General features: G+C 35.7%; 2 protein-coding genes across 2 annotated transcripts in view; one reads left to right on the top strand and one right to left on the bottom strand.

Moving 5' to 3' along the window:
• Positions 1-558: 558 nt before the first annotated feature.
• Positions 559-23977, top strand: part of LOC124363339 (protein gooseberry-like) — a 44061-nt gene continuing 20642 nt past the window's right edge. The window contains exons 1-2 of the mRNA XM_046818588.1: positions 559-686; positions 8800-8853. Of these exons, the coding sequence (XP_046674544.1) occupies positions 629-686; positions 8800-8853 (112 nt within the window). The 5' untranslated portion in view covers positions 559-628. The remainder of the gene's footprint in view (positions 687-8799; positions 8854-23977) is intronic.
• LOC124361720 (synaptic vesicle glycoprotein 2B-like) lies at positions 21801-23909 on the bottom strand. The gene has a single exon (XM_046815647.1). It carries the CDS (start codon positions 23739-23741, stop codon positions 21903-21905), a length of 1839 nt encoding a protein of 612 aa, XP_046671603.1. The 5' UTR covers positions 23742-23909; the 3' UTR covers positions 21801-21902.

Genomic DNA, 23977 nt, shown 5'->3' with positions numbered 1-23977 from the left:
CTGCAGTTTCCGTAATTCGTCTTTAACTACGACTTGCGCAGCTAAATATCGTAAATTTACAAAAATTATCGATTGTACCATCCGTCCGGTGACATAAAACAATACTTCCATTGTTGTAAGTACAAAGAAATCTTAATTCTACATTGATAATTTAGCAATAAGTATTACTAAAGGATGAAATACGTCTCTTATCTCCGTCACGGGAATAAATCATATTGTTGAAAACAAATTATACAACTTGATGTGAACAATAGAGATTATGCCCGCTCCATACAGTACACTATTTATTGGCCATAAACCATTCATTAGAACCCGAAGCTACTGTTGCAGGCCGAAGGTACCTCGCTGAAAGAGGGAACAAAAAAGTACGGTAAAAACGTGATAAACAGAAGTGTACCTCCATGTCTGCCGCCGAGTAGGCCCAGTGGATGGGCGGCCGGGGCGGCCAATGGGAGGCTAGAACGGTGTGTCGCTATTGGTCTGCAGAGAGAAGGCGTGGCCTCGGCACCTATCGCAGGCCCCGCGGCGCGTCCCGTGCGCTGCCCAGTCGCTGTACTAGTGTCGGCATGGCTACACCGGCCCCGTGAATGTGCGAGTGTGGCTCTCAGTGTATCGTGTATCGTGGAAGATGACAGTTACTAACTTCGGGATGATGCGCCCCTGCTTCACCGGATATCCATTCCAAGGTGAGTTCTGGTTTGTCTCTGTATCGAACTCTAGTATATCGACTTTGTTCACCTATAGTACCGATTCTGGGCTAAATGAGTCTCGGATATTCTTCGTTTCCAACGGTATAAAATATTACAATTTACCTCCCCCCTCCCTCTTTCTTCCTGGATCTTAATTTTGGACACCTTCTATCAGATACTTTTTAACGACCCCGTATAAACCGGTGGGCGGTTTCTGTGACGAAAAGCTATATTTTCTTGATTCTAAATGAATCCCAGCTAACTCCCATCCTCAACGTAACACAGATCTAATTCATAGCCAATTTTAAATATCCCGTCTAGCTGAGTGTTGCAGTGTCTTTGTGCAGGATACCGACTATCCTGAAGAACTCGACCAGATTACGATTGCATACTATACCGGTAAGTTAATGTATATGCTACAAACGAGTTGTGTTGTCTACTTTGCTTTTCTTAATGTGAATACGAAATATAAATATTAAACGTCTCGGCGTAGACGCGCGATGTACTGAGAGACTCGATAAGGGTCGGTTTACAAGTAGGCTAACTTTTCTATATCATTGTAACTACGAAGTAGCCTACTATTTAAGCCGTGGCTGGTCTGTTCCATAGTTACCTCATATTTAAGGACGGTTCTTAAATGTCCGTCTGGTTATGTAAATTTAATCACGGTTGTTTTAGTTCCCCACACCAACGGCAGAAATAAAAATACACGCCTGGAACAAGTTGAAGGATAATTCACTTGTAGACTTGTCTATGGTCATGACTAGCATTAACATTTCTTACTCACCGAGGCTCCCACACCAACGGCAGAAATAAAAATACACGCCTGGAACAAGTTGAAGGATAATTCACTTGTAGACTTGTCTATGGTCATGACTAGCATTAACATTTCTTACTCACCGAGGCTCCCACACCAACGGCAGAAATAAAAATACACGCCTGGAACAAGTTGAAGGATAATTCACTTGTAGACTTGTCTATGGTCATGACTAGCATTAACATTTCTTACTCACCGAGGCTCCCACACCAACGGCAGAAATAAAAATACACGCCTGGAACAAGTTGAAGGATAATTCACTTGTAGACTTGTCTATGGTCATGACTAGCATTAACATTTCTTACTCACCGAGGCTCCCACGAACCTATGTACTACAAAAACTTGATAAACACCATACTATAAAACCACTGTCACAGTTAACTCATTAATGTCGGCTACGACAGATGAATTGTTCACGAGTAGTTACGAACGTTAGTTACACATTAGTTAGTTTATGACTGGTAGCTATGATCGTACCGAGTGCACATGCATACGTAGACGGAAAGGAAGCGGAATTACATTCAGTGAGTTATGGTCAATTGGCATAACGCGAAAAAAGAAAGTTTACATTATAAACTGTCCAGGCAAATTTAATTTAAATTTAGAATATTTTATATTTATTTAAACCGGACAAATACGTATTGTAAAACAATGTGTTTAATAAATTTAATTCTTGAATTGGGGCAGTAGTAAACAAAGAAACGACAGCGCGTTTATATGAATACTCTGTTATTTTGTAAACATTTGGTTGTCTCGAGTGAAATATAGTCTATACATACGACCGTCCACATATAGTAAAGCTATTCAGGCGCGGGACCCTCGTAAAGTCCGTGACAGTAAGAGGAAACGAGCTTTTCTTGAATAGTAAACCATCATTTTCCAGCGAAACGTCAATAATTCAAATGTAGCCTACAATTTGTACAGTTCCAGGAAATCAATAGCCAAGTGCCAGGTGTTTATTGTTTCGCGCTACTGAACTTGTAATCAGTTTTAATATAAAAATACATCTAGTAACAAAACTCGTGTTTTTAACCAATTTCAGGCATTAGAACCCGATTTATTGCCAAGAGTTGTAAATTTGCCGTCTTTATATTAGTTAAAAATGCAATAAACATAAATAACAACACTATATTTTTATTTATTAAGATACTAAATCCGTGTAATTCACAATTTCTCTTCTTTAAAGCTAGTTTTCATTTTGAAAATATTTTAATTATTAGACTTATAGACTATTAGCTATGGCTCTTATAACATTTCAAAGCACGAAATTTGGGCTAGAAAAATTTAAATTTACCGTTTAATAGTTATAGTTGACATAGGTATAGTTATTAAATATTCCTCTAAATCACAAGTTATTAATTTTGATTGATTTATTTATTTATCATTTAAGCCGGAAAAGGTAGGCAAAAAATCTAATTTCTTTTCGATACTTTCCCAAGTACCTAATTTCCAATATTTCCTCGTATCAAAATTACCTTTTTTTTCAAAATGTTTATGTAAAAAGTAAAAAAAAAATGGTTTACTTTTGTTTTATTCATTTATTTAGCCTATTGATGTACACGGCAATACACCGTTTTACACAACAATACCTTACATGGTTCAGCTGATTGTGACAATATGAAACATAGATGAATATATGATAACATAAGTTTTACATAATCATGAAATATAACTGATAACGCTATATTATGCCAGCATGAAAATGTTAAAATATTAATAACAAGTTGTTGGTAGTAGTTCTAGTTGTAAAATAACAATAAGGCTACGGCTCTAATATCAGCAAACACAACTAAAGGTTAGACTTCAAACAACAACATACATTTGTCTATTCAATAAAGAAAGACACAAATATGTAACTCTAATAACAACATAAATTAAATGATAAATAATAGACTAAACCTCTAACAACAACCGTATAAATACAAACTTACATGATAACCAAAATATTACCGGAGAAAACAGCCGACGCATAAATAACAATTGATTATGCTATAGCAAAAAAAAAAACAAAATGTAAATAATATAATAAAATTATAAACATAAATAATAAAAACAATGTTTGAACAAAGACGTCTATTTGTCACCATCCTCAGTAAAAGTATAATTTGAGGTATAAGCTGAAGTGTGTTACTTTGTAAACTTTAACTTAGGCTAAATTTAATTTTTGTTCTATTGGTTATAACGAACCAAGCATTTTAAATGTATTATAAAATCCATGTATTTTTCAGAAGCAAGTTAATTATTTTAAATTACAGAAAGACTCACGGCAATGGTTGTAAAACATATTTAAAAATTAACAATTACAAATTCTAGTTACTAGTACATCTACTCCATTCATCATTAAGTAACTTGTTAACGAAAATAGAAATTTTTAGCAAATGTAATTATTCCTAAAATCTCAATTCTAAACAATTTTATCTTTGTTGAGTTTTTCACAGTTGAATAAAATTAGACTAATAAAAGTGATGTAACAATATTAAATCTATTACATTCAAATATGTTTCAAACTATAAATATTTATGATTCCAGTATAAGTAATTAGGCAATAAAATTCTCAAATTTGCAGTTAAAACTGTTAAATATGATAAGTATCTAATAATGATATAAGTTATCTTACTAGGGTAATGCTTCTAATATGCAAATCAAAACATCAAATTTAATCATTATCATAGAGCTTATCTTAGAATAGCTTAGAATATAAATCAAAATTGAAAACAACATATTTTGAGCAAAGAAATCTGAGTTTGATTTGTATAATTTTCATTTCTTTATAACACTAATCCTCTTTTTCCGTTGAAAATTGAGCAATATAATTTGCCTAGAGACCTGGTACCGCACCGTACCGCACCGGTGTGTGCCGGACAGACTCGAGCTGACGCGCAATTGTACCGTAGGTCTAGGCATACACAGAATAGTTCTAACAGTGATTTAGTAGACATTTTAACTTATACGTTGGATTATACTATACGGTTAGCAAAATATGGTTTTCAGTGTTAAAATGTTGAACCTAATACAATAATGACTTGTTTACACTATGATTTTCTAGGTTCTACTGCCATGAAAGGAGAATAAGCCTACTTATTACAATTAATTTAAGTAACACTATTTGTTTACTTCTGGAAGTACCCCACGATACACAGTTTTAGAAAGAATGTGTTAACATATAAGACTTTTCTGTTTGTTTTTCCTTTTGGAAATCACAGAGTGGTTTGGAAAAGTTTGTGTTGTTACATATTAAAACAAATAAAAATGAGATACGTACACAATTGCTGCTAAATATAGGATCTGTTAATATAAATTTGTAATGATGTAAACTACTACTAATTGTTTAACTAACTGTACTAATTTGTGGCTTCCGAACCAAGATGAGCACACGTCAATAAGAAAACAGACACTGATGACAATTTTTTTAGTCATTCATAAAATATAAAAAGGAAGAAACAGTAGCCTTTTGGCAATTCATATGTTTTAATCCACTTCATGGCCAGAGGAGAAGTGCAAATTCAGATTCAAATATGTAGGCTATATAGCAGCTAGTTTACGTTGAAAACTGTGACCGTAAATTCATTAATATCGACAAAATACCACACCACATTCATCGTAATTTACAAATACGATGTAAAGCAAAACAATCACTCTAATCAACTCTGTCTAATAACTGTTATTTGCCTAAACGACTCGTAGCCTATCTCTAACTCCAGGTGTAGATTGACATCGCTAATTTGAAACAGAGAAAGAGTGGCAATAACAGAAACGGTAAGAAACCGTCATTAATCACGGACCACTAAAAGAGTTCACAAGAAGTCCCTAGCCGCTGTTGAGCGCGGACCACCCACCGCGTCCCACCCGTAAATACATGGCAAACTTGTGGACTTGGCTAGCTAACACTAAAATCATATAGTGAACAGAGTCCATGAGGGTCCGACCCGACCATTCTTGTAAGTGACTATTCATCACATTACGCAAGTTAGGCTTTGTGATTTTACTTCGGAAGCCACCAACACATCTGTCATAGTTAGGCCTATATGTTACAACATTTCTACCACGACGTTTCAAAGATTAAAATCTACCGTCTTCCTCGTATGATAAAATAATGATTCGATTGTTAAAGAATTATAAAAATAAGAGAAAGAAAATAGGTCAGACAAACCCAAAATTTGCTTAGAGCCGACAGGAGAAAACAAAAACCTACTCTCTTTTCAAACCTTCTATCGTCAATAATAGGCCTACTGTCAACATACGAGTAGAATAACACATTGATTAATTGAATCATATAAATCATTAAACTCGGTTAATTATCACTCAAAGTCTCGTTAACGCGATTGATGTTTCCATTTCTTCCAGATAACGATGTTTAGTCGAATAACAGTTTTTGTCGCTGAATGACGTTTACTCGAAAATATTTGGAGCGAAAGGACGTTATAACCGTTCAAATTGATCGTCTAATTGCCACCATGCCTGTTTGGACCGAGTCACAACGTTATTTAGTTAAACTCTATTACTTGAATATTCTTAAATCGATCTTATAGTCTACTTAATGTGAACAATCATATTCGGTTTAATTCCAAATCATTCATATTCGATTGTAGAGAATTAATTTTTATGTGCCTAATCATACATTATTTCTAAAAATTATTTGAGTGCCATTTTTTATTTTAATGCTATATTTTGTAGAGAAATTTGCGTTAATAAATGAAGTTTAATAATAAATGTTTACAAGATGGGTGGAGATTGCAATTTAAAAAAGTTATTTTGATAAACAACCAAGCAATCTTAATAGGTTGGATTAACATTTTAATCGATAAAACTATTATTTCTGGAAGAGAAGTGTAGCTCTTAGTCTGAGAAGTGAAACGTCACAATTTTGGCGCAAGGCCGGCGATTCTCTCGTTTGTCACATGAAACATAAATACACAAAACTCTTATTTCTGGAAGAGAAGTGTAACTCTTAGTCTGACAAGTAAAACTCCACAATGTTGGCGCAAGGCCGGCGATTCTCTCGTTTGTCACATGAAACATAAATACACAAAACTCTTATTTGTGGAAGAGAAGTGTAACTCTTAGTCTGACAAGTAAACTTCACAATGTTGGCGCAAGGCCGGCGATTCTCTCGTTTGTCACATGAAACATAAATACATAAAACTATTATTTGTGGAAGAGAAGTGTAACTCTTAGTCTGACAAGTAAAACTCACAATGTTGGCGCAAGGCCGGCGATTCTCTCGTTTGTCACATGAAACATAAATACACAAAACTCTTATTTCTGGAAGAGAAGTGTAACTCTTAGTCTGACAAGTAAAACTTCACAATGTTGGCGCAAGGCCGGCGATTCTCTCGTTTGTCACAGGAAACATAAATACATAAAACTATTATTTGTGGAAGAGAAGTGTAACTCTTAGTCTGACAAGTAAAACTTCACAATGTTGGCGCAAGGCCGGCGATTCTCTCGTTTGTCACAGGAAACATAAATACATAAAACTATTATTTGTGGAAGAGAAGTGTAACTCTTAGTCTGAGAAGTGAAACTTCACAATGTTGGCGCAAGGCCGGCGATTCTCTCGTTTGTCACAGGAAACATAAATACATAAAACTATTATTTGTGGAAGAGAAGTGTAACTCTTAGTCTGAGAAGTGAAACTTCACAATGTTGGCGCAAGGCCGGCGATTCTCTCGTTTGTCACAGGAAACATAAATACATAAAACTATTATTTGTGGAAGAGAAGTGTAACTCTTAGTCTGAGAAGTGAAACTTCACAATGTTGGCGCAAGGCCGGCGATTCTCTCGTTTGTCACAGGAAACATAAATACATAAAACTATTATTTGTGGAAGAGAAGTGTAACTCTTAGTCTGACAAGTAAAACTTCACAATGTTGGCGCAAGGCCGGCGATTCTCTCGTTTGTCACAGGAAACATAAATACATAAAACTATTATTTGTGGAAGAGAAGTGTAACTCTTAGTCTGAGAAGTGAAACTTCACAATGTTGGCGCAAGGCCGGCGATTCTCTCGTTTGTCACAGGAAACATAAATACATAAAACTATTATTTGTGGAAGAGAAGTGTAACTCTTAGTCTGACAAGTAAAACTTCACAATGTTGGCGCAAGGCCGGCGATTCTCTCGTTTGTCACAGGAAACATAAATACATAAAACTATTATTTGTGGAAGAGAAGTGTAACTCTTAGTCTGAGAAGTGAAACTTCACAATGTTGGCGCAAGGCCGGCGATTCTCTCGTTTGTCACAGGAAACATAAATACATAAAACTATTATTTGTGGAAGAGAAGTGTAACTCTTAGTCTGACAAGTAAAACTTCACAATGTTGGCGCAAGGCCGGCGATTCTCTCGTTTGTCACAGGAAACATAAATACATAAAACTATTATTTGTGGAAGAGAAGTGTAACTCTTAGTCTGAGAAGTGAAACTTCACAATGTTGGCGCAAGGCCGGCGATTCTCTCGTTTGTCACAGGCAACTTCTCCCGTTAAAAAAACTTTTCCTACACTTTAAAATTACACTGATTTTTGTTGTAACCTTAATAATTCAAAAATATTATATGTTTTAGCCGTGATTCTAAAACAGTATATTTACTTAGCTCCCTAGTTGAAAGTAAGTAAGTTTTTGTAAACGAGCGATCGCAATTTCCTTGTCTACTAGATCAGATCAGATGAAGTAAATGTTTATTATCAAACGTAGACGTGCGACTGCAGGAGAGGAAGCATTGGAGCATTGTAAGCGAGCAGTATGTCTGTTACGGCAAACACAAACCGTGTGAGGATATCGTCTATTCACATTCGCCTGCAGTTTAGTTATGGATAACAGTATCTACGCACCTACAAAGTTCCATCATCGTTGGGAGTCATAAGACTTACGCTCTCGATTTCATAATGTTTGGCAGTTGAATGCATAACCATTCTACTTATACTCTCATATCATTCGGTTTATTCAGCCAGTATATAGATTCCAAGTAAAAGTTTGTAAATTACGGATACAATGTAAGGCCTTAGGATTTTTGGAGTTAAAATGCAGGACTTGCTTCTTTCAGATATAAGTTATATTCTCAACTTTTTATTTTACTAAATTAAAATTTGATACTTCCGAAAGTCCTAGTAGTTTTCTGGTTGTGTCGAATGTAATTTAGAACTTATTTGTTTGCTTACGAGAGATTTTTTAATAATGAAGAGCAAAAGTAAAAGTTTTAATTTGCACTATTTTTATATTTTTAGTTGTTATTTTTGTACCTATTGTTTTGAAATATTTCCAAACCAGATCTGAGCATGTGAATTTCAATTTTGTAGGACAATCCGGGCCGCCTCACAAGCCCACCGAAGAATTTAACCTTTCCGGCGCCGGTGAGTTGTCAACAGTAGTTGGTGCTATGGGGTAGTGATAAGGTGTTAGTGCATGACTTGTTCTGTAGCTTGGCCGACTCTGTGCTTGTATATACACGAGAGAAGCAAGTTACCGTAGCATTTTACCTCTTTCGGTGGCTACTTGCATGTATCATTAGTGACTAGATTTACTCTACTTTGGAAGTTTACATGTAGGTTTGTAATATAAAATATTCTACTTTTCTTGCCCTTAAATTCTATTTCACAGCCGTTTTAACACATATTTTACTGCTACGTACAAATGATACCGTGTGTATATTTCGACTGGCCATGGCTAAATCAGAATGCGAGCTGAAATCCTAAATTCACAGGTGACGTAAGATCCTAGCTAGAAAAGATCAGATGAATTTTACGTCTACCGTCAATCGACCTGGCTTTATATTCTTCATAGATCGAAATTCCACATCTTATATGGAATTCTCTAAAATAATTTCTAATTTTATGCTAAAATTAAGTATAAGTTCCTAATGTTCCAAAAACTCCGTATTTAAACTTTCAGTGGGAAATATTTAAAACAATTTGTTCGGTTTATAAAAGATGTACAGAATAAAGTATATCCGGCATCCACCTAAGCAAACTATAAATATTTTCGTATTCAAATAATATGATAAAGTGTGTGTATGGATGCAGACAATCAAATATGTACAAGATTACATCTTTCACGTTTTAAAGTCGATAAAGCGTTGCGGATTTCAACTGATGAAATTATAACTTTGGGATGACACTTTTAATTTAAGAATTAATAATTTATTCTCATTCTGAGACAAGATAAACCATTTTCGTGTAGTAGCCTACTTATTTACTATGTTTCGTAGTCATTGAACACGTTCTTAAATAGGTATCTGTCAACCCTCAAAGGCTTTATACCGCTTCATATCTGTTTTACCACCAAAAATATTGATATTTCAGTTCGAATGTAGTTATTTTGGTTCATACTAGATTATATGTTGTTATCAGAACACGTATTGATAACAGTTCTTTTCTTAAAATAGCGTAGCTTTGTGTACATTTATTTTGGGCTTAAACAGTAACCTTCCAGTGGTTTCTCATTGAAATTTTACTATACACTCATCACAAAACAGTTGAAAATGCGAAAACAACAGCTGTAGAATCTTGTTTATGCTTTGAACTTTAATGTCTTCTTGACTTTAAGGGATCTAAGCTTGCCATTCGTAAGACGACGAATCAAGTGACAATAGAGATCGGGACCTAGCACGTACTCGTACATAGTGTTTTGGAAAATATGCAGACAACTGCAGAGCTGCACAATTTAAGATAAGGACGTCAAGTTAATTGCTGTGGCAGCGTTTCAGTAGCTTCTGTCAAAACTGTATAATTAATAAAATTATTCTATACTTTAGCACCAATTATCAATAATCAGTTACATAATGGTTGTATGGAGATTTCCTCTACAGGAGGTAGTACTCTATTTGAGGTATTACGCACACATATTTTATATTTTATTGCTAAATCCAACAAGATCATTCATAATTATTATCATGGAATTAAACGTTATCTTTAATAAATAACAAGTCTTGACGGCTAATGTTACTTAAAAATCTGCTGATTTTTATGTTATTTTATTTTTAAAATATCCAGACTTTTGTGTTGTATGTGTTTTTCTGTTGTAGAGTAGCTGAGTAGGCTATAACAGGTCTTCAACACGCTTTAAAAAAATGTGGTCAATTAGTCTACGAATTTATTTTCTAAACTTAAACGTACGTTGGAAATGTTGAATGCTTGTTGTTAACTTCCGTCTAAATGTTCCATCCCATTTTATTAAAATTATAGGTAGTTTAAACATATATTAATTAATATTATAACACAGCCTTTGACATCACAGACAATAGCGCAGAGCAGTTAAAATCCACAATGTGTCATTTTCATTTTAATCCAATCGTTAGGGTTATTAACTACTATACCGTACTCGTATTTATCTGAAGCGATGGCTCAGTGTGTCAGATACGGCGGTTATCGCGAGAACCGAGTCTAGTGGAGGGTGACCGCTGAGTGATCCTGCCCGGCCATTGGTGGCGGTTCGGAAGTCTCCTCTAAGCCTATGGTCCTCAGGTTAAGTGTTTAGACGGAAATTCTTAGCCCTAACTTCACCTAGTAAAACAAGACATTCATTACCTTTTTCCACTATAGTCGAAGTCTTTGTTGTTTGCTTTTTACTGTAAGAAGAAATAATATTCAATTAGCTTTTTAATGTTCAGGAAGCATCACATCAGTTCATTTATTTTAACGACGCAAGCCAATCAAATATGGAACGCGAGAATCAAGGTTCGGCACGAGAAAGCGTTCATGACGAGAAAGTTTCAACCGAATGACAATAAAGTTGCGTCGTATAATGCTAAACATTGAATGCGAGAATCAAGCTTTGGCACAAGAAAGCGATCATGACGAGAAAGTTTCAAACGAATGACAATAAAGTTGCGTCGTATAATGCTAAATATTGAATGCGAGAATCAAGCTTCGGCACAAGAAAGCGATCATGACAAGAAGTTTCAATCGAATGACAATAAAGTTGCGTCGTATAATGCTAAATATTGAATGCGAGAATCAAGCTTCGGCACAAGAAAGCGATCATGATGAGAAAGTTTCAACCGAATGACAATAAAGTTGCGTTGTATAATGCTAAATACTGAATGCGAGAATCAAGCTTCGGCACAAGAAAGCGATCATGACAAGAAGTTTCAGTCGAATGACAATAAAGTTGCGTTGTATAATGCTAAATATTGAATGCGAGAATCAAGCTTCGGCACAAGAAAGCGATCATGATGAGAAAGTTTCAACCGAATGACAATAAAGTTGCGTTGTATAATGCTAAATACTGAATGCGAGAATCAAGCTTCGGCACAAGAAAGCGATCATGACAAGAAGTTTCAGTCGAATGACAATAAAGTTGCGTTGTATAATGCTAAATACTGAATGCGAGAATCAAGCTTCGGCACAAGAAAGCGATCATGACAAGAAGTTTCAGTCGAATGACAATAAAGTTGCGTTGTATAATGCTAAATATTGAATGCGAGAATCAAGCTTCGGCACAAGAAAGCGATCATGATGAGAAAGTTTCAACCGAATGACAATAAAGTTGCGTTGTATAATGCTAAATATTGAATGCGAGAATCAAGCTTCGGCACAAGAAAGCGATCATGAAACAAGTACAGACGCGATAAGAATGACAATAAAGTTGCATCAATGCTTAAACAAGCGATCATGACAAGAAAGTTTCAAACGAATGACAATAAAGTTGCGTCGTATAATGCTAAATATTGAATGCGAGAATCAAGCTTCGGCACAAGAAAGCGATCATGACGAGAAGTTTCAGTCGAATGACAATAAAGTTGCGTTGTATAATGCTAAATATTGAATGCGAGAATCAAGCTTCGGCACAAGAAAGCGATCATGATGAGAAAGTTTCAACCGAATGACAATAAAGTTGCGTCGTATAATGCTAAATATTGAATGCGAGAATCAAGCTTCGGCACAAGAAAGCGATCATGACAAGAAGTTTCAATCGAATGACAATAAAGTTGCGCCGTATAATGCTAAATATTGAATGCGAGAATCAAGCTTCGGCACAAGAAAGCGATCATGACGAGAAAGTTTCAATCGAATGACAATAAAGTTGCGTCGTATAATGCTAAATATTGATTGCAGAATCAAGCTTCGGACAATAACAAGAATTCATCATGATATGAAGAAAGTTGCGCATATCTAAATATCATGACATGTGAGAATCTGAATGAAATAAATTCGACGATCATGAAAGTTTCAACCGGAATGACAATAAAGTTGCGTTGTATAATGCTAAATATTGAATGCGAGAATCAAGCTTCGGCACAAGAAAGCGATCATGACAAGAAGTTTCAATCGAATGACAATAAAGTTGCGTTGTATAATGCTAAATATTGAATGCGAGAATTCAAGCTTCGGCACAAGAAAGCGATCATGATGAGAAAGTTTTCAACCGAATGACAATAAAGTTGCGTCGTCTAATGCTAAATACTTGAATGCGAGAATCAAGCTTCGGCACAAGAAAGCGATCATGACAAGAAGTTTCAATCGAATGACAATAAAGTTGCGTTGTATAATGCTAAATATTGAATGCGAGAATCAAGCTTCGGCACAAGAAAGCGATCATGATGAGAAAGTTTCAACCGAATGACAATAAAGTTGCGTTGTATAATGCTAAATAATTGAATGCGAGAATCAAGCTTCGGCACAAGAAAGCGATCATGACAAGAAGTTTCAATCGAATGACAATAAAGTTGGCGTTTGTATAATGCTAAATACTGAATGCGAGAATCAAGCTTCGGCACAAGAAAGCGATCATGACAAGAAGTTTCAGTCGAATGACAATAAAGTTGCGTTGTATAATGCTAAATATTGAATGCGAGAATCAAGCTTCGGCACAAGAAAGCGATCATGATGAGAAAGTTTCAACCGAATGACAATAAAGTTGCGTCGTATAATGCTAAATATTGAATGCGAGAATCAAGCTTCGGCACAAGAAAGCGATCATGACAAGAAGTTTCAATCGAATGACAATAAAGTTGCGCCGTATAATGCTAAATATTGAATGCGAGAATCAAGCTTCGGCACAAGAAAGCGATCATAACGAGAAAGTTTCAATCGAATGACAATAAAGTTGCGCCGTATAATGCTAAATATTGAATGCGAGAATCAAGCTTCGGCACAAGAAAGCGATCATGACGAGAAAGTTTCAACCGAATGACAATAAAGTTGCGTCGTATAATGCTAAATATTGAATGCGAGAATCAAGCTTCGGCACAAGAAAGCGATCATGACAAGAAGTTTCAATCGAATGACAATAAAGTTGCGTCGTATAATGCTAAATATTGAATGCGAGAATCAAGCTTCGGCATCGCAAGAAAGATCATGACCGAAGCTAAAGAAAGTTGCGTTGTATAATGCTAAATACTGAATGCGAGAATCAAGCTTCGGCACAAGAAAAGCGATCATGACAAGAAGTTTCAATCGAATGACAATAAAGTTGCGTTGTATAATGCTAAATATTGAATGCGAGAATCAAGCTTCGGCACAAGAAAGCGATCATGACGAGAAAGTTTCAACCGAATGACAATAAAGTTGCGTCGTATAATGCTAAATATTGAATGCGAGAATCAAGCTTCGGCACAAGAAAGCGTTCATGACGAGAAAGTTTCAACCGAATGACAATAAAGTTGCGTTGTATAATGCTAAATATTGAATGCGAGAATCAAGCTTCGGCACAAGAAAGCGATCATGACAAGAAGTTTAATCGAATGACAATAAAGTTGCGTTGTATAATGCTAAATATTGAATGCGAGAATCAAGCTTCGGCACAAGAAAGCGATCATGACAAGAAGTTTCAGTCGAATGACAATAAAGTTGCGTTGTATAATGCTAAATATGAATGCTAGAATCAAGCTTCGGCACAAGAAAGCGATCATGACAAGAAGTTTCAGTCGAATGACAATAAAGTTGCGTTGTATAATGCTAAATATTGAATGCGAGAATCAAGCTTCGGCACAAGAAAGCGATCATGATGAGAAAGTTTCAACCGAATGACAATAAGTTGCGTTGTATAATGCTAAATACTGAATGCGAGAATCAAGCTTCGGCACAAGAAAGCGTTCATGACGAGAAAGTTTCAACCGAATGACAATAAAGTTGCGTCGTATAATGCTAAATATTGAATGCGAGAATCAAGCTTCGGCACAAGAAAGCGATCATAACGAGAAAGTTTCAACCGAATGACAATAAAGTTGCGTCGTATAATGCTAAATATTGAATGCGAGAATCAAGCTTCGGCACAAGAAAGCGATCATGATGAGAAAGTTTCAACCGAATGACAATAAAGTTGCGTTGTATAATGCTAAATACTGAATGCGAGAATCAAGCTTCGGCACAAGAAAGCGATCATGACAAGAAGTTTCAATCGAATGACCATAAAGTTGCGTTGTATAATGCTAAATATTGAATGCGAGAATCAAGCTTCGGCACAAGAAAGCGATCATGACAAGAAGTTTCAATCGAATGACAATAAAGTTGCGTTGTATAATGCTAAATATTGAATGCGAGAATCAAGCTTCGGCACAAGAAAGCGATCATGATGAGAAAGTTTCAACCGAATGACAATAAAGTTGCGTTGTATAATGCTAAATACTGATTGCGAGAATCAAGCTTCGGCACAAGAAAGCGATCATGACAAGAAGTTTCAATCGAATGACAATAAAGTTGCGCCGTATAATGCTAAATATTGAATGCGAGAATCAAGCTTCGGCACAAGAAAGCGATCATGACGAGAAAGTTTCAATCGAATGACAATAAAGTTGCGCCGTATGGTGTGGCAGGATGTATGATTTACAAATTCTGTTTAAATGAGTTAGTTTCACTATGTTCATAATTGTTTAACCCCTAAAACATTTCTCTTGAAAGGAATATTTGTAGAAAAGTGAGTTAAAATTAGCACTAACGACTGTAACACGCGTTAGTCGCTTGTCACTCGGTCATTTACTTAAACACTGGCCGACACCCGTTCTTTTGTGCTATAATAGCACCAGGCTGGCCGCGTCGTACAGATCAATCCGGCTGTTGGAATGAGTGACTAACGGTGTACCTTTCATCTTTGACGATCAAGGAGAGCAACATTGCTTCAAATATAATATCAAGAAGTTATAGGCTAATAACAAACAAAATAGTTTTTATCGTGAACTTTCCTAAGTGGAGCAATCGATTTTCGTTGGGATAATATTTGTAATTTTTAATTCATAGTCCTTTGAGACAAGAAAGACAAAAATTGAAGACAGGAAAAATAGGAATGTCACGGGAAATTACAGGCATTTTTGTAGGAAATTAGGAAATATGTAATCTAGCTCAAATATAAACAGTTGGGGTGTGACATGTTTACAGTACGTCATTTGGGTGTTGTATGTACTCAGAGAAACATATATCGATTTTGTATAGACCTTATCTAGACGCTTTGTTGTAAAAAAGCTGTAATATTTGGAAAATAAACAAGTCTCCCTACTGCACAAGACATCATTATGTAAAGCGCAAATGTAGTCTATAAATAATTTATAGACTAGGGCAATGGATAATTATTATCCTGTCAACATTGCCCTAAAGACTAAATTGGAGAAACATCTACATCACTTAGGCTGAGGATGAACAGTCATCGTGCCGATGTTCGACATCAAAATTTACGTAGACCCGTGTCTCTGCACACTTTGAAAATTGTTTATCTCTAATTGGCATCAAGAAGTTTCAAAATTATGAAAATAAAGAAGTATTACACAAAATTATTGCTGAGAAGATATAAACAAGCAAACATAATAGCTTTTCAATAAAAATCACCAGTTGAATTAAATTTGAGACACAGTTACCCTAAACTTAATTTAAATTAATTATTCAAACATTTTATCTATCTCTGTATTCAGGAAAGGTTAGATGTTTTATTTTACTTGTTTCGATACCATATGTTTTTGTTGTTTGCAATGTTTTTATAACCTTCATTCTTATATTTGTTTATATTTTATTTTATACAAGCTTTGGATAATGCCACTGAAAAGTGACGAAATATTATGCATTTCAAGTTGAAGAACCGTGTTTTGTTTTCTTTTATACCTATACATACTAGAAGTTCCCGGCGGCTTCGCACGCAATTTCCTGTTGAAAATCAGGATACTATATCCACGTATTCTTTTTTTATCACATTCTAAGCACTCCTGAGATAATCATCGTCATTCCTTCGTGAGCCTCTAGAACGCAATATGAAGGTATGTACCATATTTCCTAATTCTATCTTTCGTCGTTTTTGGTAGGACGTTGATGTTATTCAGGACACTACCTATAGCTGTATATATATATATATATATATATATATATATATATATATATATATATATATATATATACTAGCTGTTTCCCGCGGCTTCGCACGCGTCTCTTAAGCTTTGCCCGTATATTTCTTTGCCTTCAAATAGTGTTTGGATATTTTAATATACGTAACTACTGTGTTGTAATTGCAGTTTATAATGTGCAGGCGCTTTGATAACTTTTATATCTTGCAGTACAGCCTGGTGGTTAGTTACATCAATGGGCATTGCGTATAAACCTTCTACATAGAAAAATACAAATTTTCATAGTGATCGGTCCAATAGTTTCTGAGTCTATAAAGGACAAACACACAAACATTCATTTTTATATATTATGATTGCAGAAACAGTTTAAACAAAATTTGTCGTTTCTCTTAAGCTTACTCTATGCTTTAAAACTATAAGTGTAAAGAAATTTATATATAAATATATTTTTGTCGCATTATATATGTGTAGATTTATCATCAAATTTACTTATTGTTTGTTGTATATAAACAGATTGTAAATAAATTAAAGTCAAAAAAAAAAAAAAAATTATATATGTTTACAAAGAACAGCTGATTAAAAATTTGAAAAGACTCTTTCACTTAATAACATATGTTTGCTGCAATGCATTTCTTACGGGTATTTCTGTAACCAGTGGGGCGGAATCCTGAATCGGGAAAGGGATAAAAAGTATCCTATAACCTTCTACAGATCAAGACGAACAAATTAAAAAAAAAATTAGGTGAATCCGTCCAGCCGTTTGTGAGTGATGCTGTTACACACGAACAGTTTCATTTTTATATATATAGATACTAGCGGACCCGGCGCGCTTCGCTGCGCATTTCAATAAGTTTCCCGCGGCTTCGCACGCAATTTCCCGTTGAAAACAGTACACTATATTCACTTATTCATTTTCTATCACATTCTAAACATTGCTGAGATAATTGATAGTCGTTCCTTCGTGAGCTTCTTGGGCGCATTATGAAGGTATGTACCACATTCCTGATACTTCTGTCAAAAAAAAACAACTAAGGTTGATTTTATAACATTCTTTATATTTGTAGCCAACGTAAGATAGTAATTATGATATCTGCATTGCTCTTCTGATCAAGCATGAGCATGGTTTATATTAAATAAATATTGCAGTTAAAGGTGAATTTTTACGTCAAATTTGAATTGTATTATCTGGATAGTAAAGTCTATGTTTAACAGTGATTGCAGAAACAGTTTAAACAAAATTTGTCGTTTCTCTTAAGCTTACTCTATGCTTTAAAACTATAAGTGTAGTAATTAAATTATATATAAATATATTTTTGTCGCATTATATATGTTTAAAAAGAACAGCTGATTAAAAATTTGAAAAGACTCTTTCACTTAATAACATATGTTTGCTGCAATGCATTTCTTACGGGTATTTCTGTAACCAGTGGGGCGGAATCCTGAATCGGGAAAGGGATAAAAAGTATCCTATAACCTTCTACAGATCAAGACGAACAAATTTAAAAAAAAATTAGGCGAATCCGTCCAGCCGTTTGTGAGTGATGCTGTTACACACGAACAGTTTCATTTTTATATAATATATATATATATATATATATATATATATATATATCGTCGTCGTATGTTGCTTTACTGGGGTTATGGCTAGCCTACTAATAAAATGTAACGAAGTAAAACCTTTGAACAGCCGCCATTTTGTAGATCAATCTTTTTGAGTGCGGTTTGCGGCATTAAACTCTGCTAGATAAGCCCTTTAAAATGATGTGCATATTGACCTATGCTTCTATTTAAGATTTCCTTCTGACTCCTTGCGGGACGTCCCCATGATATTACAGAAAACTGATAGTTCCTTCAAAAAGTAGATTTTTAGGTGTAGTGTTGATGTACCAAATCTTGTTGATTTATCTGTTATCGTTCAGAAAATATTATACCTGTGCAGGACTTTATGTACACCCTGTATATATAATAAATAAATAAATATATATATATATTATATATATATATATATATATACACTCATTAAATTTATATAAGTGGCAATAGCCTTACTTAATTTCAATAAACATTGAATCGCAAAAAGTACTTGCTCCGCCGGGACTCGAACCGGTTATAATAAATATTATATACTTTATAACTTTATATAATATATTTCTTGTGTTCGTGCGTATGTGAACACACGAACACAAACACTAAACCAATGGACCGATTTTGATGACATTTTGTGTGTGTGTTGAAGGGGATTCGAGAATGGTTTAATTTCATGATTTGGTCCGATTTAAATAGTTTATTTTATTAATTTTGTATTTATAAATTGTTGTTGATGTTAGAGTGTTTTATATTGGATCCGGCAGATTGCGCTACGACACGTAATACAAAGTGAACTGATACTTTCAGCTCTTAAGCTGAAGTTTATCAAAGAGGCAGAAACATTTGTTTACATTAAAATTTAGAATCTATTAAATTACTGTAAACTGCTTGATCAGTAGTGTAATGCAGATTGCAGAGACGAAGTTATTATCTAATTTTAAATTTTGTTTGCGCCAATAATCAATAATCCATCTAATGCCATGGAAATGGTATTTATACACTCCGAAACCAACATATGAGACCATTGTTTTGGTTAGTGCAATAGCATAAACCAATTGTGGAACTGTAAATAGATTAGACCGGGGGTGAATTTAAACGACCAAAACAGACTCATATTGACCGCAGCAAATTTTTAGTTGGACGATACACTTTCGACAATGGGATAAAAAGGCTAACTCTTATTGTTACTGAAATCGTCGGAGCACTTGAATAAATTATCATAGAATGTTGGAGGGAATACGAATCTTATAAAAGCTGTTTCATTTTATGACTGAAGTCGTGCTCCGAAAGGATAAAAAAATAACAATAGTTTAATAGTTCTTAAAACTTAAATCTAAAATGGATCAGGAGATTGGAATAGCTTTGATTGACTATCGATTATCTCAGGAGTGTTTATTGTGTCATAGATGAAGAATACATGAATATATTGTCCGAGTTTTCAACAGGAAAATGCGTGCGGAGACACGGGTAGTTTTCAATGAATTTTTACTCTACCCTTATACCAGAAGCAGAAAATAAGCGGTGAAAGTAGTCTTTTTAAATTTACGTGTACGTATTTTCTTGTTGAGGTAAAAAAAAATCAAAATCGGTTACAGCACCAGAAATATAGTAGATGGGACGTGGGCGCTTTTTGATCTAATCCGATTTCTGAAACCTACATATGTATTTATTTTCCTGGTTTATATATATATATATATATACATTAAATTGTATAAATGGCAATAGCCTTATATATATATATATATATATATATATATATATATATATATATATATATATATATATATATATATATATATAATTACATTACATTAAAATATCGCATTATATTACAGTCTTCTCATTTTCAAAACTGTGTGCGAACGTGGGTAAGTGGTAGATAATAATATAACTGATGATGTAACAGGTCAAATTACGACATTTGAATATTCGCGGGGAATTGGCAGACTGTGACGTCAATGAATCGGCAGACTGTGACGTCAGTGAATCACATGTTGTCGGAATTGAAGTTTATTTAACTTATAACGAAGAAATTTATTGAACTTTATACGGGAAAAGATTTAATCAATTAAAATGAAGTAAACATAACCAAAATTCGTGTTTTACAAAAACACTAAATAGAATTACGCAGAAAAACCAATTGTGGGATGAATGACTTGTATATTGATGACGTCATAAAGCACATGTTGCTAAAAATTTAAATAAAAAGCTTTGAAAAAATAATAAAAAGAAAATAGAAAGACTTAAATTGATTAATTATAGTAAACGTGATAAATTTCGACAATTATAAGAAAAGAATCAAATTATATTTATTCGTGAAGACGCTGATTTGAACGAGAGAGGGGATGAGTATTGTTTTGAGTCGGTATCCGTAGTTTTATACGGAGATTCGGTCTTCTCTCACCAGACTTGAAGCAAGGAGGTTGTGTTGATTCTCCTGTGATAGTAGTGATCTGTTGTATAGTGTATTGAAATTTTAATGAAGGATGGGATATTATTTTAGTCTTTTAAATTATCAAAGCATTGCAAGGTGAGTGAAATTATAATATGTATTGAGAGTGTGACATGGAATAAATTAATCTCATGGTCACTTGGTTTGACTTTTCTTTGAATATCCCCTTTATAAAAAGTGTGATGGAGTGATATTAAATTTTTTAATCACTACTTAACATATTTTAAAACCTGAGATACACACAGACTTGTTGTTGGTGATAACACCACAGACATTCAAATTTAATAAGTTTTAAGCAGTACCAAGGGAATGCAGCTAGCATTGGGCAAGATGGCGACCGATACCATGATGAGCAACATGGTACAACAACGTGCCACTGGTGACAAAAAGGCATACAACTACATGGTGAGTCAACAACTCTAAAGAACCGACTCACAATAAATTGACACAACCACGTGGAGGGGATCAGCAGCAAATTGACGCAGTCAAGGTAAAGGGCTTTCAGCAAATTACAGCAGCCAACGTGGGGCTGACACACATCAAATTGGCGCTATAACCTGGGACACTCATCAATGAGAAACAACAGAAATTATTATTTTATGAGGGCAATAGAAAAACAATTTTCTGTCACACATTAAGAACCATCTGTGATGGAAGCAATCTTTATTTTAGCTCTATAAAAACAATGTTAAACTTCAAACACTTTCAAGACCTTGTTTCTTATTGTACATTTATTACAATACATGTATCATTTTAAAGATAGGATTAATAAACATATAACTGCTTTTTACTTATTTTCAATATCCCTGTTGGTTATTCAGAAAACAAATCCCTTCTTTTTTCTTTTCATCGTTTTAATACTCAAAATATGCAGGGTATGTTTTACGAGTTGAACTAAAAAGCATTTGAAGTGACCTAGGGCATCTTCCATAATTATTCGACCAAAAGTAAGTGGTTGATAAAAGCCGTTGTTAAATAAAAGTCTTATGTAAGTTTATATAAATTTATTTTAAGTTATATTATTTGTTTTATGAACTAGTTCTACGATAAAATTAAAGCTGGAAATTGTAATAAAGTTATATTATTGCATCATCCTAACCTTAATGCCCACTTTTCATTTTGGGAAGAAAAAGCGCTGCAAAAGCACTTAAAACTACCATCGTAGTCATGCCGATAAATATATGAGGGCAATGATTGTCGATCAGGAGGCCGAACACGATGTTCCCCAGAACCGCGCCTAACCGGCCGACTGTGACCGTCAACGAGAGAGCGGTACCTCTGGTATTGAGCGGGAATATTTCCACAATAGCGCAGAACAGTACGGTCTCCACCAGGGTCGCGGTCGCTTCAAACAGACAGAGCATGGCCGTCACCTGGAATACGGAGTCCATGAAGTACACTCCCAACGTAGGCACAGCCGTCAAGAGCATTATACCCACGAGCAAGATCTTCTTGTTGATGTGGCTGATCAGATACAATAGCATTATGTTGGAGGGTAAACAAGCTAAGCAGATCACGAACGTGTGAAGAAACGTCAAAATGTCAACAGTCCCTTTTCCTTCGTCGGACTCTTCACTCGATTCGGAAAGTATTTTCCTTTCGGAGACGTGGCAGAGGGAGGCCGGTTCGAAGGGGTGAGAATGTAGAAACAACTCTTGTCTGTGTAGGAGTTCCGGTACCCACAGTATAACGGAGTAGTACACGGACATGACTCCGAAGTCTATAAAACACGTGATGATAATGTTTATGAAAGATCGGCCATGAAATAAATCCTCGTGTTGTTTGATGAGCCCAATAAATATATGCTTTAACCTCCCATAACAACTGACGCCTTTAAGATCAGGGAAGTAGTAAGCTTCCGCTTCGGGGCTCGGTTTCAACACACTGACGGGGTACCGCGAGGGCTTTTCGTCGGTATTTGTGGCGAACATGCGGACCAGTACCTTCTTAGTCTTCTCGTCCTTCCCTTGCAGCAAGAGGAATCGAGGACTCTCCGGCATTCCTGCAATGAGGATCACGCCGATCAAGCTGGGTATACCGCAGGTGAGAACAAAAAGTCGCCAAGAATTAAAAACGAATACGCCTTCAAATCCTACTGCCCAACTCCGTGTAAGAATTACAGTACCGATGACGGGAAGCGCGATGATTCCGAACGTCCAGAAGAGCTCGAGACGAGAAAGGTAGTTGTCTCTTCTCGTGGGGTCCATGAATTCTCCGAGATACGCGAATACTATGCTGGTAGCTCCGATTATTCCGAAACCGTTGAAAAACCTACAGAAGAAGAAGAGACGGTACGACTGACACAGGCTGGACAGGGTGGCGGCGATGGAGTCGATGAGAAGTGAGTACAAGAGAACGAACTTGCGGCCTCGGCTGTCGGCGAAGTTGCCCCAGATGTAGGCTCCACCCACCATCCCCCAGAGAGGTGCGGTGTTCAGGATTCCCTTGTCGGAAGAGGTGAGGTCGAAGTCGTACTGAGCCGCAGGCAAAACGAAGGAGAGTGTCGTCGTGCTCAGACTACAGCAAGAGTAGATGAAACCACACAAGGCCATGAGGATGTACTGGAACTTGCCGTGTCCCGTCAGAGTTATTGCGTCGTCTAAGTCGACAGGTAAATCGATTCCTTCCATAGTTCGTCTCCGCAGTAGCATACGTTCCAACGTGTGGTGGGATCCTATGCTGTCCACAGACATCCGCGAGGGTCTCAGAGTCAGCAAGGTACCCCGTGGACCCGCGATGATGTGCTCTGACACGACCTCGTGAAGGGCGTGCGACACGATCTCACTGGGTCTCGAGCCTATGCTGTGTCTGCGGGAGGACGCTCCTCGGAGGGTGGACGGCTGTGAGGCATGGGTCTGAGCACTCGTCGCTTGACTGGGGGTTTTACTGAAAAGGTTCCAAATGTTAGTCATCTTATTTTGTGAATTTTCGTCACCCATGTTCACTATTCTTCAGTATTCCACTTATGGCTTTCGTCTTTATGAGTATAAACGTTCGTAAAGTACTTTGGCTATTATCTCAAGCACGAGTTTAAAATACATTTCATAATGGAAAAAGGCTTATTTCAATGTTCATACCGAAACCGAGAGCGAATTGGAACAAAAATGTACAAAATAACAACATTGAACACTACTTTGTTTATATTTTCATTTTAAACTCAGCTGCTAAATGCTTA

The sequence above is a fragment of the Homalodisca vitripennis genome, chromosome 5 (genome assembly GCF_021130785.1).
Source record: "Homalodisca vitripennis isolate AUS2020 chromosome 5, UT_GWSS_2.1, whole genome shotgun sequence".
NCBI classification, from domain to species: Eukaryota; Metazoa; Arthropoda; class Insecta; order Hemiptera; family Cicadellidae; genus Homalodisca; species Homalodisca vitripennis.
This window is presented reverse-complemented; position numbering and strand designations above follow the sequence as displayed.

Coding starts and splice junctions, on each gene's coding strand:
- LOC124361720 (XM_046815647.1), bottom strand. CDS start 23,741: ATGGGTGACGAAAATTCACAAAATAAGATGACTAACATTTGGAACCTT.